This window comes from Hibiscus syriacus, unplaced genomic scaffold (assembly GCF_006381635.1).
Source record: "Hibiscus syriacus cultivar Baekdansim isolate YM2019G1 unplaced genomic scaffold, ASM638163v2 tig00117056_pilon, whole genome shotgun sequence".
Lineage (NCBI taxonomy): Eukaryota > Viridiplantae > Streptophyta > Magnoliopsida > Malvales > Malvaceae > Hibiscus > Hibiscus syriacus.
Genome location: NW_024063539.1, coordinates 1,896,762 through 1,914,150, shown reverse-complemented (window position 1 = coordinate 1,914,150; position 17,389 = coordinate 1,896,762). Strand labels below are relative to the sequence as shown.

Sequence of the window (17,389 nt, the reverse complement as noted above, 5' to 3'; positions counted from 1 at the left end):
CTGGTTCTATCTTACAGTAACCCTGATATCTACCTATGTAACCAAATTCAGCCTCTACTAAATACGGCAATACACGGCTAGGTATCACTAACTTAAGGTTCATAATAAAAGGATCTAATACACGGTCCTTCTCCTAAAAATAAATAATTACAAAAATTAATTCTTAATCTAATAATCATGGATTAATAAATCAACAAATTATCACTAATAATTTAAATTAAATTAAAATTTAAAATGTTACCATATCAGCAAAGTGTCGAGATATATGATTTGCATCCAAGTGAAGTAGATCGTCTGCCATTTTATATCTGCAAAAAAATTAAATAAGTAAAATATTAAATAAATTAAATACTTAAATAAATTAAATACAAAATATTAAAAATATAATAAAATATACCTTAGAAGATATTAAAAGAGTATTTAAGAGAAGTTGGAAGAATTTGGTGTTATGAAAAGGATAGAGGTTGGATGTATTTATAGGGAGGTTTGGGGGTATTAAAGTCGGGGTAGGTGTGTAATTACACCTAAGGCGCGCCTTCCTGACGCGTGTCAGATTCACAGGGAAGGCGCGGCCCCTGCCCCGTGCCTTAGGTGTAATTACACATCTACCCCGCATTTTATCCACGTGTATCCATGTCAGTGTAAGGCGCGCTTCAGGGGGCGCCTTACCCAACGTAGCGCCAAATCAACATATAACGCGGTGCAGGGGGCGCGCTTTACTGCTAAGGGTGTTAGATCGAAAAATATAGTCTGACTAGTGTTAGATCAAAAAATATAGTCTGACTGGTATTAGATCGATAAATATATCGATCACCGATGATTTTTCGGGAAAAACGCTACCTAAATAACACTTTTATAGAAAATGTACATTTTGTGTGGGTAAAATATGTGTTATTTTTCTATTAATCTAAATAACACCTAAATATGTGTTGTTTTTAAATGTTATTTTTTTAATAAAATTGGCGGAATGTAGTGGAAATAAAAGTGGAACCGCATAAAACAAAATACCAGTATATAAATAAAGAAAATGTTGAAAAAAATTCTCATGCGAAGTTTCCTGGAAGTTGCAATGGACCTTAGATTTTCCCCAACCATTTAAGCCCTCCACCTTCTTCCTCCCTTTCATCTTCTCTACTAACCCCCAAATTAATTTCCGTTCTTCATTTCTGTGGTTTCCACTTTCCTTTTTTTCATTCATTAGCAGTTTCAGTATTCATAAATCATCATGAGACTAATCAATAAGCTTAGTCCCAAGCGTCTCTTTCGATCTACCAAGAAGGATAGGTCTGCCGTCTCCAAATTTGACCCTTTATCGTACAGTTCCGGTTCTGCTACATCTTTGTCCTCTTCTTCGTCGGAATCCGTTTCTTCGGTTCACAAGGGAAACCAGCGCTCTCCATCAGCCACCGCTGGTACCGGAACACCCACCAGCGTTTTGCCCGAGTCATCGGGTGACTGGTCGGATTTTTCTGCTAATTTTTATCTAGAATTCTGTCATGCTTTCAAAATGGTAGATAAAGATAAGGACGGGGTCATTACAAGAAGCGAGCTAGAGGCTCTTCTGAGCAAGTTCGCCCGGAAGCCGCCGAGCGAGGAGGAGATTTCGGCCATGCTGAACGAGGTGGATGGAGACGGCGATGGGTGCGTAAGCCTGGAAACGTTAGTGAGCCGGGTGGAGGGATCGGGTTGCGATGAACCGGCCTGCGAACCGGAGCTGAGGGAGACTTTTGATATATTCGATACGGATCAGGACGGGAGGATCACGGCGGAGGAGTTGATGGCTTTCTATAGGGAGAAAATAGGTGATGAGAGGTGCACGTTAGAGGATTGCCGGCTCATGATAGCGAGTGTTGATAAGAATGGAGATGGGTTCGTGTGCTTCGAGGACTTCTCCAGAATGATGGAGTTGCAGAGATGATCATATGATTATAGATTTGTGTGCTTGATAATCATGTGATATTTTCTAATTCTTTTTTCTTTGATTATTTAGGTTGTATTTTTCTTTAAATTTCTTTCGTTTGATGCAAATCAATCATGGGATCGGACGGCATAGATTGATTAATCGAAAGCGAGAAAATAGAGTTTCATCTGCTTCTGGGTTTACTGTTACTTTGAACTACTTGCATCAAGGGAAAGTTATAATTTTGTAATTTTTAAAAACAGAAAAGTTATTTAAAAAATTAAAATAACTAAAATTTCCTAAGAAAATTTAAATGAAAATATTAGTAAAATAATATAGAGTGAACCTAAATTCTTGTTATGAAGTCAAATAATATTTTTTAAATAATGCAACTCAGAATAATTATTGATAATCCATAAATTATTGTTTCAAATTTGGTATTTGAGTTTACATTAAATATTTCGTTTTAATTTATAATTTAACAAGTCTTAAATTAATTAATCTTGTAAAATATAATTATTTCTTTTAAATTATTTTTTATAAAATATTATTTAAATTTGTGCTTCGCATTATTTATTGAATTATGATGATTGATCTTTTTGTTATTAGGGTTTTTAAAGAAATTTTAAACATTATGAAGTTTTAAAGAATTTAAAAAGACTCTGCAATTGCAATATAAAAAATATTTATAGAATTTTGAAAAATAAATTATAAATTTGTATATATTTTTAAAGTATATATAAAGTTGCTTAAGCCTAAACTGAATATTTACTATTCTCAACATACTCTTGATCTAAAAGAATTTTCGATTATCTTTGAAATTAACTTGTCTATATGATAATTTTGATTTGAATAGTAGAGAATAGAATTTTTTAATGTCTCAAAAAATAAATCTGTCAATAAACTTTAGGTTTAAATTTGTTTTAAAAATCTTACTAATATTACTAACTAATTTTATTAAATAAAAATATGTTTAAAATCACGTAAATAATAAATATTTCTAGGATAACATCATCGACACTAACATAAAAATATATATAAGAATGATTGCTTGTTGAGAAACTAATATTACTACAATGTAATCGTGACCTATCATCTATAATTACGAACGTTTATCAATATCGAATGCTAAGTAGAAAGAATAGATATGTCAATAGAATAACCAAATAAACGATATTTGAATTTGAAAAGGTAATGTGAAATCAAACTTTAACAAAAAAAAATGTGTGATATACAAAGTGCATGCTTTTAAAAACAGATAAAATTATCCATAATTTCATACAAAAAGGGAAGATTAATTAAAAAAAATAACATAATTCAAATTGTGGGGGATAAGAAGGAATAAAAAAATCAACTATCAATGACTAGTCAAAGATTGATGTCATTGTTAATGATTAGAAAATATAAAAAATCAAGAGATGAACGACACAAGAGAAAGAAAATTGAATACTATAGTTTTATATTTTTAAAATTAATGATTTTATATTAATAAATACTCAAATTTAGTTTTATATTATGTAAAGTTTATATATATATTATTTATGTTCTTTATAAGGGTAAGGAGGGGAAATTATATAAGATCGATCTTAGAAATTAATGTCAACTAAGACTAAAAAATTGATTTTTTTTTCTTTTAAATAACCAAGTGTTATTTAAAAAAAAAAAAAAGTGAGTCCAACGGTGAACCAAGCAGAGTACAGCAGCAAAGTAAGCATACTTTTGGGTAATTAGATCTTGTTTAAAAGATCACTTGCTAATAATTTCTTAACCTATGCCCCATTTTACATTACACACATTTACATGACATATTATTTCATTCACTTTATTTTTTGATAAAAAATATTTTATTCACTTTTAAATTATGCATTTATTTGTATATATAATTCATATTTATATTACTAATCAAATTTATTTTGCTTTGAGTTCTTCAGAAAACCACAATGATGTAGTAAACAATCTGGTGCAATCAAAACCTATCCAACAAGCATGGGAGACCTGCATCAAACAATGGAAGAATTAAACTTACAGGAAGATGAAGAAGAAGCAATATTTATCGATCAACAAGGAACAGAAAAAGGGATGTCGCTGCAATACTGTTTCATTGGTTTCTACCTAACGTATAGCATGATAAATTATCCAGCAATGCGTTCTATGATGGCAAACGTTTGGCATCCAATTGGAGGCATCTCAATCACGAAACTTGGAGAAGGTCGTTTACTATTCAGACTTTATAATGAAGTAGATGCGGACATAATCGAAAGCGAAGGGCCATGGTGTTTTAATTCTCATATTTTAGTTTTTCACATGCTTCAAGAACAAGACGATCCTATGAAAATACCTCTCCACTTTGTGGATTTTTGGATTCAAATAAACAAATTACCAGTGGGATATATATCAGAACAAATAGCCAAGCAAATCGAAAACTTTATTGGTAAGTTCCTGGCCTATGATGCGACAACGGTGACATTGGGATACCGAGGAAGCATAAGAGCTTGTATTCGTCTTGATGTACGGCTCCCAGAAAAAAAGCTGGCGTTAGCTAATGGGAAGTTTACATACACGACCTTCCAGTACGAAAAACTAAAGCTATTTTGCTACCTCTGTGGAAAGCTAGGCCATAGAGAAGGATTTTGTCCACTACGATTAACACATAAGGACCTATTACCCGTACGAGATGCTTCGCTTAAAGCACCCCCAGTCAAAGGTCGGTCCATGCTAGCCCTTGGCTAATGGAAGAATACTCAAACTCACCAACAAAACCAGCAGGAAGAACGATCAATATTGAGTTCAAATCGATTCAAAACATAAATCCAACAGGGATAGGGCAAGCAAGCTGGATAAACCCAATACTAAAATAGATGCATATAAGAAATGATATAAAGACAGGATTGAACTTATCCTCTGATGTAATAATGATCGGCGCAGAAGAAGAATCCCCTATGGAAAAAGAAGAAGGCATAAAGAGGAAAAGAAACACTCATTCAAAGGTCTCAAGATCAACAAGGCACGATTTCCCGAATGACAAAGAAAAGATATCAGCAGGCCTGAGATATAAAGATAGGACTAAACTTATCCTCTGATGTAATCATGATCGGCGAAGAAGAAGAATCCCCTATGGAAAAATAAGAAGGCATAAAGAGGCAAAGAAACACACATTCAAAGGTTTCAAGCTCAACAAGGCACGATTCCCCGAATGAAAAAGAAAAGATATCAGCATGCCTGAGAACACAGGCCAGCCGGACGTAATGAAACTTCTAAGTTGGAACGTTCGGGGCTTGGGGTATCCCCGGACGGTAGACCATCTCCGGCACATGCTGAGAGATATTAACCCATTTGTAATTTTCTTGATAGAAACAAAATTACAGAACACTAGAATGATACGAGATAGAAGATGATTGGGTATTAGTAAAGGAATAGAAGTAGAATCGCAAGGAAGCAACGGAGACTTATGTATCGCGTGGAATGAGGAAGTGAAAATCATAATACTCAAGTTCTCACATAGATGTAACAATTCAGGAAGGTGAAGCAAAACGTAATTGGAGATTCACAGGATTTTATGGAGCACCAGAAGAACACAGAAGAATGGAATCTTGGAACCTAATGCGACAACTGAACGACAACCCGAATGAACCATGGCTGATAATGAGAGTCTTCAATAAAATCCTATATTCCCACGAAAAACAATTGGGATTAGAGCGCAACAAACGACAAATGCTAGAATTCAGACAAACCCTTGAAGACTGTGGCATGGTAGATATCGGATTCAACGGAAGTTAGTACACATGGGAGATGGGAAGACGAGCAGATAATAGCATCTATGAACAACTAGACAGAGGAGTGGAAAACATGGCTTGGATATACCTATTCAACGGTAATACTTTGTCTCATCTAATACGCTCATTCTTTGATCATTGTCCACTATTACTGACACCATCGGACGAACATTCAATCAAGCGACGCCGACACTTTATATTTGAGGCATTTTGACTATTAGAAGACTCATACATGAAAGAAGTGGAATATATTTGGACAACACAAGCAGGTACTGTTTTAGAAAAACTCGATCGCATACGAATAGGTCTTGATCAGTGGTTTCAATTGGAAATGGGGGAAAGGGTTTCACAGAACGAGCCTTCCAACAAAAATTGGACGAGATGATAGAATTGGACCCAACGGAGGAGAATCTAGGTGAAATAATAGAAACAAAACTCCATCTAAACATGGAAATCGACAAGGCTAAATTCTATTGGGAATAGAGGCAAGGGCCAATTGGCTGAAAAGAGGAGATAACAACATACACTTATTCCACCGTTATACAACCCAACGAAAGAAGCATAATAGAATTAAAAATTTAGAGAATGAAATGAGAGATCAATATGAATATGAATCAGTTATTCAAGATTTAGTAGTAAGATATTTTTCAGATCTGTTCACTACAGAAATCGAAGAGACGAATGAAGTATTATTGAGTGGAGTTGAACCCTGCATAACTAACGAAATCAACGCTAAGTTGTGCAAACTATTTACTGTTGAAGAAGTCACAAGGATAGTTAAATTAATGAGTCCCCTCAAAGCATCAGGAGAGGATGTCATTGGGGTAATATTCTACCAAAGATTCTGGCACATTGTGGGGAAAGAAGTAGCGGAGTACTGCATAGGGGGATTATCTCTGGAAAGGCAGATTAATATATGATTAATATACGGTGTTACCGGATATATTAAAAGATATTTGATAAATTTGATTTAGCTCTACCGGAAATATCAAGTAATAATAATGTAATAAGTGGAAATCATGAAGAAATATTAAAAAATTTGGCAACCGGCAAACTTAGTTTGTTGGTTTGTGTAAATACTTTATAAAAATATATTGATCCATAACAATATAACAGGTAAAAAAATGACAAAATCGGTCTATAAATGACAAAACAGGTAAAGCGCTACCGGATATATTGAAAGTGTCGATACTTTATAAAAATGTATCGATCCATAACAATATAACAGATAAAAAAATGACAAAACTGGTCTATAAATGAAAAAACAGGTAAAGCGCTACCGGATATATTGAAAGTGTCGATACTTTATAAAAATGTATCGATCCATAACAATATAACAGGTAAAAAAAATGACAAAATCGGTCTATAAATGACAAAACAGGTAAAACGCTACCGGATATATTGAAAGTGTTGATACTTTATAAAAATGTATCGATCCATAACAATATAACAGGTAAAAAATGACAAAACCGGTCTATAAATGACAAAACAGGTAAAACGCTACCGGATATGTTGATAGTGTCGATACTTTATTATAAGTATCGACACTTTTGGAATTTAAAAGAGAAGAAATTATAGCGCTAATAAAGTGTCGATACTTTATAAAATTGTATCGATCCATAACAATATAACAGGTAAAAATATGACAAAACCGGTATCGACACTTTTGGAATTTAAAAGAAAAGAAGTTATAGTGCCAATAAAGTGTCGATACTTTATAAAAATGTATCGATCAACAACAATATAACAGGTAAAAATATAACAAAATCGGTCTCGAAATGACAAAACCGGTAGTAAAAAAGTGTGCTTGTGTGGTCATTTTTATTTCAGATTTTTCATTTTTTAATACAAAAAGTTGGATATTTTAAGCAAAACCCAGTAAAAAAAGAACAAAAACTTTGCAGTAACAAAAGAATAACATTGAAAAACCAACATGTTATCAGTTTCTCAAAGAACAAAAACCCAGAAACAGGTAAATTTACAATGTAACCGGTAAAAATATACTGGTTAATTAGCAAATAGGTTTACATTATGTATCGACACTCTTTAAATATGTGTCGATACTTTTTTCCCAAAATGAAAGCACAACAAGGTGCATGCATAAAGTGTGAATACATTTAAAATTGTATCAATCCCAAAAACATCAAAACCGATAATTATAATGTAATAGGTAAATTTACAATGTTACCGGTTTAAATATACATGTTTAAATATACCTGTTTAGTTAGAAAAAATGTCAATATAAGCGCTACCTATTACATTATATAAACACTACCTAATATATTATTGTACTTGATAATATTTTCGGTTAAATGATATAATATAATCGATCTAAATTTTAACCAATCACTTATTTAACAAGTCACACTAAATTTTAAGCGCCGCACAACAGAAGTTCCCGCATAGGCTACTGAATGAAACACAAGATATGAAGCCCATAAATATAACTGATATAATACTGATTCAAAAAGTCAAATCCCCATGAAACTTAACACACTTCAGACCGATAAGCTTGTGTAACGTGGTATACAAAATAATAGCAAAAATATTGGTTAAGAGAATGCAATAACATCTACATCTGTGTATTGACGAAGCTCAAAGTGTTTTTGTCCCAGGGAGATTTATTGCAGATAACATCATTACAACATACGAATTTCTACACTCTTTTATCCAAAAGCGAGAAGGAAAATGATATTTTGCTTTGAAATTGGACACGAGTAAGGCAAATGACAGAGTGGAGTGGCCATACCCATGTCAAATGATGGAAAAACTAGGGTTTAAAAGTAACTAGATAAGAATTATTGCACAGTGTATTTCTACATTATCTTATTCGGTAATTATAAGTGGTCAAGTAGGAGAAGCTTTTAAACCTCAAAGAGGCCTTTGACAGAGAGATCCAGGCCTTCGACTGGGAGATCCACTGAGTTCGTATTTGTTCTTAATATGCAGTGAAGGGTTCTCAGCCCTACTAAAATAAGCGGAGGCATTGGGCTCATTAAAATGAGAAAAACTTAACAAGTATGCCCCTACCATCACATGCTTACTTTTTTACGGATGAGTGCTTAATCTTTGAGAAAGCCACGAAAAGAGCAACAAGCGATTTAAAGGATATCTTATGAACTTATGGAAGTAATTCTAGCCAGAGAATTAATTTCGACAATTCAGGTTTGTCCTTTAGTTCAAATGTCATTGATTCAAATCTAGGTAATGTTCGACGAATCCTAAAAGTAGAAAGCGAGACAAACCCAGAGAAATATTTAGGTCAACCTTCACTGATTGGTAGGAAAAATAGACAGGCATTCATCTCAATGAAAGAACGTATGCGGGCACGAATTAACTCTTGGAGTACGAGAACACTATCCCAAGGAATAAATGAGGTTTTTATAAAATCAATATTGCAGGCGCTACCTGTATTTGTTATGAACTGCTTCTTATTACCAAATCAATCTACGAAAAACTGAAAAATTGATGAAACGATTCTGATGGCAAAAATAAGCTGAGAAAAAAGGCATCCATTGGGCATCTTGGGATAAACCAAGTAAACTGAAAGAATGAGAAATGGGATTTCGAGATCTATAGAAGTTTAACATCACCCTATTAGCTAAGCAAGGTTGGAGAATTCTAAAGAACCCAACTTCATTAGTAAGCAGAATGTTACGAGCAAAGTACTTTCCTACCTCGAGTTTCCTAGGAGCGAATCTGGGAAACCATCCATCCTATATATGACACAATATATGGAGTGCAAGAGGTTTACTGAAAAAGTGATTAAGATAGAATGTGGGCAATCAAATGAATATTTCAATTTGGAGTGATTACTGGTTATCAGCAGATAAACCAAAACTCATTGGTTCACAAAGAAGAGATGAAATTGAGAGAGTAACTGAAATAATTGACAACGACACCAATGAATGGCGAGTGGAGACCATAAACAAAGTGTTTATTACCGAAGAAGTTGAATTGATTAAATCCATCCCAATCTCGAGATTTGAACAAAACGACATACAAGTCTCGGGTGGAGAACATTCAGGTGAATACTCCGTTCGTAGTGAATATAAACTACTCATGCAAAATAACGATATTCAAGATCCATATACAAACGTGTTCAAGAAGTTGTGGTCCACAGAATGCCAAAGAAAGATAAAAATTCAGGTATGGAAGTTATGCAATGATTATGCCCCAACAAAATAGATGTTATTTCACAAACATGTTACAAACGAACCATATTGCAATTTGTGCCATAATCAAATTGAAACATGACTACACATTATCAATGACTGCACGCTAGCATTGGCGGTCTGACAAAAGTTAGTTTACCAGTGGCCAATGCAGAGTTTGAACTGGAATTCTAAAGAATGACTTAGTTGGTTATTTGCCAATGTCCCACCTACAAAATACAGTGAAGCATTAGTAACCATATGGGCCTTATGGTATGCACGAAACAAAAGAGTGAATGAAAGGAAAACCTTTCGAGCAGAAGAAACCATCATATTCATTCAAATTCATTGCCAGCAATTTATCATAGCCAACAATAGAATCCATGAACCTGTGCTAGCAAGTGTTGTGAGATGGAGTCTGCCACCAGAAAGTATAACAAAGATCAATTTCGACTCAAGCTTCATTCAAGCAAAACAAGAAGCATGGTCAAGTGTGATTATACGGAATGAGAATGGATTCGAATTAAGGGCATGCTGGAAACATACCTTGAGAGTACCATCAGCATTTGCAATAGAGGCCACCGCAGAAGGGCATGCGCTCCAACTAGCACTCGATTTAGGTTTTAGACGAGTGATTATGGAAGGGGATTCAAGATCGGTAATGAAGAAGCTAGCCACATCCAAACCCCATTATTCAGAAATAAGTGCGCTCATTTGGGAAGCCCTACAACTAGCAAAGGGTTTCAGCCTGTGTGAGTACAGATTCGTGCAAAAAGAAGGAAATAAGGCAACCTATTTGTTGGCCATTTACAAATCTATTGGAGATAGCGACACATATTGGGTAGAGGAGGCACCGAAAAATACAGCGAGGCAGGCAACGAAGGACAGAAGATGGACTGACCCACCATAGATCCAATTGAAGGAAGAGCAGAGTAGAAGGATCGATAAATCAATACTTAACTCCAAGCATTTGTGCGTTCAAAGAAAGAAAGAGAAGAAAGCGAGGAGACGACTGGCCAGAAATGGTTTTTTCGTTTAGTAAAGTTATGATTTTGTTTGTTTAATGCAATTAATTTACCCATAGAAATTGATGCACACACAGTCTAGGAAAAGGTGTTTCATTTAATTTCAATAAAATCGACCGTTTATTTTCAAAAAATATTACTAATAAAATTTTAACTAAATTGATATCACGAATCAATTCAACATTACTTTAATTAAAAATTATAAAAATAATATTTTTAAAGATTATAATTGACATTATTATAATAGTTCTTTTGTTTTATCTACTTTAGTAATTTTTTGAATAAAATAACTAAGAATCACAAAATCAAGAATTGAGCTCATGTCTTACGGGATACATAACTTAATCATATTGCTCTCTAACATCTGGATAACTATTGAAATTTTAAAATTTAGAAAAAGAAAAAAAAGACTAAAATAGATCGAATTAGAATATATAGATGAAATCCATAAATTATGTATATTACAGGGACTAATGATTAATTATGACCAAAGAAAATTGGTGAAACTATAAGAATTTTTAAATAAACACTAATTTATAAACACCTTCAACTATTCCGGAAAAAAAATGCACGTTTTGCTCGCGCGGAAGTGTAGTCTCGAAACTTTCAAAAATGCTCGCGCGACATTTGTGTCTTGTCAGCAATACCACAAATATGACAAACTTATTTTTTTTTCTTGCTAAATTATGTATTTAATCATTTAATTATCACTTTAATCCATTTTGATCATTTGACAATTTTTTTTTAAAATCATATCTATCATAACTATTGACATGATAATTTTTTATTTTTAATAATGATGTAGTATTATCTTATGATGATACGTCAATATTATTATTAATTTTTTAATGATAAATAATTAAAATATAATATTAGATATAAAATTTAAAAAAAATAATTAAAATTATACTAAAATAATAGTTAAATGACTAAACACATAATTTATCCATCATAGTTTTTTAAAAGACAAACCAACAGCCTAGCGTTTAAGTTTCGCCGACAAATATGCTTGAGCTCGCGCGAGCATGATTTTGTGTTGTTGAGGAATTCAAAAATATATTTGAGAATTGTACATTTATATCAATAATAAAAGCTTTTTATTTAGAGCAGAGATAAATAAAACTTTAAAGTCAACATTACAAATAAAATAAATAAATAATATAAAAAATTGAATTACCAAATGTGTGAACTTCATATAAATTCATAATACATTAAACACAAACATAAATATCATTGATTTTTTTAAATTAAATTATTATGAAAAGTTTTGAAAATATGAGAGAAATTAAAAACAATGCAACACTAATATAAAAATAGAATAAATTATATATTTAGTATATATTCAAAAGTCAATCACTTGATAATAAATATATAAATATTTTTACAAATGTCATGTTCAAATTTAAATTTTTTTATAGATAATAAATATTAAAATATAATAATCATCTTTTTAACTATTAAATTCGTATTATTTAAGGTTTTATAATTCGTTAGGACACTATTAAGATTTATTTTTTTGAAAAATACCAAGCTAAAAAAACAGGTAAACGATTGGGAAAAAATACATAAAACAAGATCGCGCGATCCATATGAAGCAACAACAGAGAGAGAGATCGCGCGATCCCTTGCGATTATGCACATCTCTATATGCACTATCGACCGGTGGGCCCACCGACTTTGGAGTTCATCGTTGAACTTTCTTTTCTGTTTACTTATTTATATGGTCTATCGAGTTGATAAACCTAAACCGAATCCATGGAAGACATATTTCAGACGATTTCGTGGGGTTTAAACGAGCCTCGTCACTCTCAGAAACGCCCCACCGAAAGCTGCTCTGAAGATGGTGAAGAGGTAAGCACTTCTTTATGCTCCGTAGATTCTTTGTTCCTTGACTGCCTATAAATAGATGAATTCAATTCTGTACCTCTCTTCTTTATGCTAAATAAATCGAAACTATATTTCAATTTCATTGCATAGATGATCAAGTTTGATGGTTTTTCTTTCTTTTTCCCCCCTTTCAGGATTGGAGATCAACTTCTCCGTCGCTACAAGTATGGGATCCAGGATCCTTACTGTATCCCAACTGGGTTCAGGGCCAGAATCAACCTGCAATAAGCAGTGGGATTGTCCCAAGCCAGATCAGTAATGTTAGCACACCCCAAGCATTTCAATCTCCAGACATGTCCACCGGTTCAGTTTTGAAACGGAACCTTTCAAGCTTACATGGATCAGAACGAGCTCAGAGGAAAAGGAAAATCGATCAGGCATATCGGGCAAGATGCAGGGTGAGTTTACCTTCTCCTGACCTCCTTTCTCTTTCAAGAATTGGGATCGGCCTTAAGTAAAAGGGATCAAATTTCATGCAATTTTATTCCCCTTTTTGGAATGTTGAAAATAAAATATGAACCCAGGCAAAATATGAAATTATTGTTTATTTGATTACTTTTCAGTTATAAGGTCATCTTTGATTTTATTAATTTAAAAATGCAAATAGACATGTCTTAATAGTAGTTTGCAAATCCAAAATGTTGTTTTAAAAGGGGGAAAAAAACTAATCCTTAACTAAATTTGTGTCCAACGAGAAATATTCTAGTTGATCTCATTCTGCTTTGGCCTTTTCATTTGAGTATCTGATCTTTCATGAGTTATCAACTATCATTTTACTGCAACCCTCTTTCCATTTTCCTTCCAAATCAGGTCTAGAAAGAAGCATTAGAATTTAGATACGCGTGAGAGATCAAAACAGAATTTTTAAAAATAGATTCTCAATGTACTTAATGATTTAACATCTCTCTCGGTCTCTCTTTATGAGGATTGGTGGTTGGGATGAGTAGTTTGAGTTACCAATGATAACACTTTTTTCCTTCCTTTCTACACAGAGTCTCAAAATGGAAATGCAATTTAATATGGAGAACCTTAAAGGAGAAAATGATTCTTTAATGAAAGAGAATGAATCCCTAAAAGATGCTAATTCTCTGATGAATCAAACTTTGAGAGATCAAGAAAAAGAGATTGAGCAATTGAGGAGTGATCTTCTTCAGATTAAGTGCGAGTATGAGAAGCAAAATGTTCTTGTGCGAACACTTTCAGGGCTTTTAGTAAGTCTCCACTTTCTTATACTCTCAGCATAAATGTCGAATGTTTTTTTCATTCTGCTTGAAGAAAACAATGGTGATACTCTATATTGCTTTTAGGGGTGGGAACAAATATTGGCCTTTGTAGTACTTAACTTCATTTACTAGCCATTTTGACATGACATCATTTTTATTGAAATATTTATAACACATCTATTTAGCATGGAATAGGGGACCAACCCTTCAAGTCTATGAACATAGTTGTAAAGAATTGAATGTATATGTGTTGAAGAAATATTTGTATTTGACACTCTTAAAACTAAGAAACAGGGTATTAGAATAATAGTTTAACTTAAAGTTTGAGTATTTACTAGTGATATTAGAATAATGGTTTAACCTTAAATTTGAGCATCTATACCATTTATAATGGGTTAGGGTAATTTAATGTCACGGATCAGGTGACACCGATGGATGTTGGCACCTTCTCAAGGCTAAACTATTCTCTAATACTAGTTTGGAAGTTGATCTTTTGAACTAAATCAAACGGTAGCTTTCTATTTTTTAGTGGATTAATGCAAAAATAAGTGTCCAAAGTTAACTTTAGGTGCCTAAAGAATTTTTCGTTAAAAATAGGTATCTTAATGTTTCCAACGTTACCATTTTAGGTGTCCGGGCTATAACGGCCGTTAAAAAATTCCGTTAAGTGACATGTGTCACGTTCCAATAATTTTTGAAAAATTATTTTAAAAGAAACTTAAAAAATTTATTATATTTATAAAAAACCCTAATTTATCTAAAATTACAAAAAAAAACCTCAAATCCCCAAAAATCATCCCTAGGCCCCGAACGTTCAGTGAACCATTCGGCGAGAAGTTCGTTTATGTTCATTTATTTATTAAATGAACGAACATGAACAAGATTTTATGTTCGTTTAATTAAATAAACAAACATTAACAAATGGTTGTTTTGTTCATTTACTTTCAGTAATCTGTTCGTTTATGTTTGTTCATTTATGTTCGTTCGTTTATATTTAGCCCAGTCTCCATACCCGTTTGAAATATTAAGACCTAATAAATTTTAACTTTAAACCTATTAAAGCCCAATTAATTTTAGACCCAAATAAAATACTCAAATCAATTAAAGAAAATATAAATCCTAAAATAATTTGGAAAAAAAAAAAATCATCATATATAAACCCAGTTAATTTTATGTTTGTTTACGTTCGTTCGTTTGTATTCATTTACGTTCGTTCACTTGTGTTCGTTTATCATTTTAATGAACGAACATGAACAAGCTACATTTCTCAATGAACGAACATGAACAAGAAATTTTGTTCATTTAGTTGTTCGTGTCCATTTCTTTTGTTTCGACTAAAATTAAACGAACGAACATGAATATACACTCTTTTGTATTCGTTCGGTTCGTTTACAGGCCTAATCATCCCCAAATCCCTAACCCTAACCCTTATTTCTCCCTTGCCACCGACGACTATTGACACCGGTGTCGCCATTGCCATTGCCCTTCTTGGCCATCGTCTTCATTGTCGTTGATCGCACCGTCAGGCCCCATGGAGACGCGCAAAGGTCGCGTTTTTTCCTTGTCGTCATCGGGTTTAAATCGTGATTTGAGGTTCGTCGGGTGGAGGTGCAGTTGAGGTTAGGTCCGGTTGATGGCAACGACAAAGGCCAACGGTCGGCGTGGTATTGGGATTAAAATTAGAGTTTTCAAAGTTTTGGGATTTTTTTAAGATTTGAGAAAATTTTGGTTTTTTTCTTTAAAAAAATATATTTTAAGTTTTTTATTTTAAATATAGATTCTCAAAATTACCAGAATGTGACATGTGTCACTTAGCAAAAAATTTTAACCACAGTTACGAAACGTGCACCTAAAATGGTAACGTTGGAAACGTTAGACACCTATTTTTAACGAAAAATTCTTTAGGCACCTAGTTAACTTTGGGTATAGTTTGAGCATTTTATTTTTACATTTTCAGTTTTGGCTGAACAAGAGCTTTCAACAAAGAGTTTTTGCCTTGAAAAAACAAAAGCTAATTTAGAGAAACTCAAGCAGACTTGGCTGAATGGTTTAGGTTTCCTTGGGGATTAAAATTGCACAAGAAAACACCGATGGCATTATGTTTTTCTTAATCTTAAACAAAAAATATAAACCTGAAATAGAACTCGGTTCTTTTTCAAAGATTGAATGGAGTTTAATGTTTTCATCTACATATATAAAAATCATACTCTTGGCATCTGAGATAAATAAACACAAGTAATAATAAAAATGTCTTTCATATCTATTTTACTGTCTTATGTTTGGGGCTGTCCCTCCTAACAATCAAATATATAACAATTCAACATCAAATATAACACCATTAATTTGATATAAAAAATAACGTACATAATGTTATTCATATATATATACACACACACACACAAACTTTAAATCTAATAGCCCTAATGATAATTTTCTTTTTCCGGCACGAATCACGACATCGGGTACAATTACTCTATCCGGATCAGCATGATTTCCCCAGTTGTTTCAATTTTACTATTGTAGAGCTCAATCTTGCTGTCATGGTTTTAGTCTTAAGACTCTACAAAGCTCGTTGTTATGCTAAGGGATTTCAAAAGAATAAATTCTAACTAGTTATCCATAAACTTGCTAATAATTATATTGGTTAATTTGCATTTCTATTTTATGTGCATTTGTGCCCTCAACAGTTTTCTTACAGTTCTAGTTTCTTTTTTGATTAATTTTATAAGACAAATGTCAGATGTTATATAAAATTACTGTTTTGTTGATGTTATTCTTATCATTAACTCCAAAAACTGAAGATTATTATTGATTTCATATGGTGGTAGACCGTAGACTTGTTCAAATGAATGTTAACTCATTTTAAAAGCATGACAATTGTTAACCTACAGAAATGTTACAGCTTAAATATGATGTTATAGATTTTTTAACATATTAGTGTTTTTCTTTTTGTAGGCTGATCCAATGAGGCTCGAAAACGAGAAGTTAAAAGATGAAAATGCATCATTGAGGAAGAATGCCAATCTTAATAGTAACTTACCACAACTTGCAGAGGAGAATGCAAAATTAAGAATTGAAAATAAAGTATTCAAGGTGCAGAATGATGCTTTATGTGGGAAGATTATCAGTGGACAGTGACCATGGAAAGAAGTGTAAACAAGATGAGTAAGCTAAATTACCAATACGAATTGAAGATAAGCCCTGTCTTCTTTCTCAGTTGATGATATGTGCTGTATTTTATTTCATAGCACTGCTCGTTGTTCTTTTCCTCTTCATCTGCATGCACCATGTGGCTACTTATCTTCTGATAGCAGTTTAGCCTTCTTGTCCTTGATCTCGCTACTTTCCTACATCTTTTAGTTAGATTTTCCATTGATAATCTCCCTTGATCTCTTTTATCTTTTTTTTTTCCGCACTTTTCGTATCT

At 33.0% G+C, this 17,389-nt stretch overlaps 3 protein-coding genes and 2 long non-coding RNA genes across 5 annotated transcripts; 4 read left to right on the top strand and 1 right to left on the bottom strand.

Annotated features, from left to right (window-relative positions):
* The first annotated feature begins 1,139 nt into the window (after positions 1 to 1,139).
* LOC120197905 (probable calcium-binding protein CML35) lies at positions 1,140 to 1,952 on the top strand. The gene has a single exon (XM_039199301.1). The coding sequence runs from the start codon at positions 1,226 to 1,228 to the stop codon at positions 1,916 to 1,918; it is 693 nt and encodes a 230-aa protein (XP_039055232.1). The 5' UTR covers positions 1,140 to 1,225; the 3' UTR covers positions 1,919 to 1,952.
* A 1,934-nt stretch (positions 1,953 to 3,886) lies between these two features.
* On the top strand, positions 3,887 to 4,630 carry LOC120198147. Its single transcript, XM_039199523.1, has one exon. The coding sequence runs from the start codon at positions 3,887 to 3,889 to the stop codon at positions 4,628 to 4,630; it is 744 nt and encodes a 247-aa protein (XP_039055454.1).
* Positions 4,631 to 9,857: 5,227 nt separating this feature from the next.
* On the bottom strand, positions 9,858 to 10,797 carry LOC120198356. Its single transcript, XR_005523361.1, has 3 exons — positions 10,374 to 10,797; positions 10,137 to 10,245; positions 9,858 to 10,057 (listed from the first exon to the last, which is right to left on the bottom strand). It is a non-coding gene; the product is annotated as an uncharacterized LOC120198356 (long non-coding RNA).
* A 1,792-nt stretch (positions 10,798 to 12,589) lies between these two features.
* Positions 12,590 to 17,101, top strand: LOC120197880. Its single transcript, XM_039199277.1, has 4 exons — positions 12,590 to 12,703; positions 12,874 to 13,137; positions 13,732 to 13,950; positions 16,918 to 17,101. The coding sequence occupies exons 1-4, from the start codon at positions 12,608 to 12,610 to the stop codon at positions 17,098 to 17,100; spliced, it is 762 nt and encodes a 253-aa protein (XP_039055208.1). The 5' UTR covers positions 12,590 to 12,607; the 3' UTR covers position 17,101.
* On the top strand, positions 14,454 to 16,080 carry LOC120197881. Its single transcript, XR_005523319.1, has 2 exons — positions 14,454 to 14,490; positions 15,951 to 16,080. It is a non-coding gene; the product is annotated as an uncharacterized LOC120197881 (long non-coding RNA).
* Positions 17,102 to 17,389: the final 288 nt, after the last annotated feature.

Excerpts from the sequence above, each read along its gene's own strand:
- LOC120197880 (XM_039199277.1), top strand. The coding sequence starts at position 12,608 with ATGGAAGACATATTTCAGACGATTTCGTGGGGTTTAAACGAGCCTCGT. Across the intron at positions 12,704-12,873 it reads GCTCTGAAGATGGTGAAGAG|GATTGGAGATCAACTTCTCC; the intron begins GTAAGCACTTCT and ends CCCCCCTTTCAG. Across the intron at positions 13,951-16,917 it reads GAACACTTTCAGGGCTTTTA|GCTGATCCAATGAGGCTCGA; the intron begins GTAAGTCTCCAC and ends TTCTTTTTGTAG.
- LOC120198147 (XM_039199523.1), top strand. The coding sequence starts at position 3,887 with ATGGGAGACCTGCATCAAACAATGGAAGAATTAAACTTACAGGAAGAT.
- LOC120197905 (XM_039199301.1), top strand. The coding sequence starts at position 1,226 with ATGAGACTAATCAATAAGCTTAGTCCCAAGCGTCTCTTTCGATCTACC.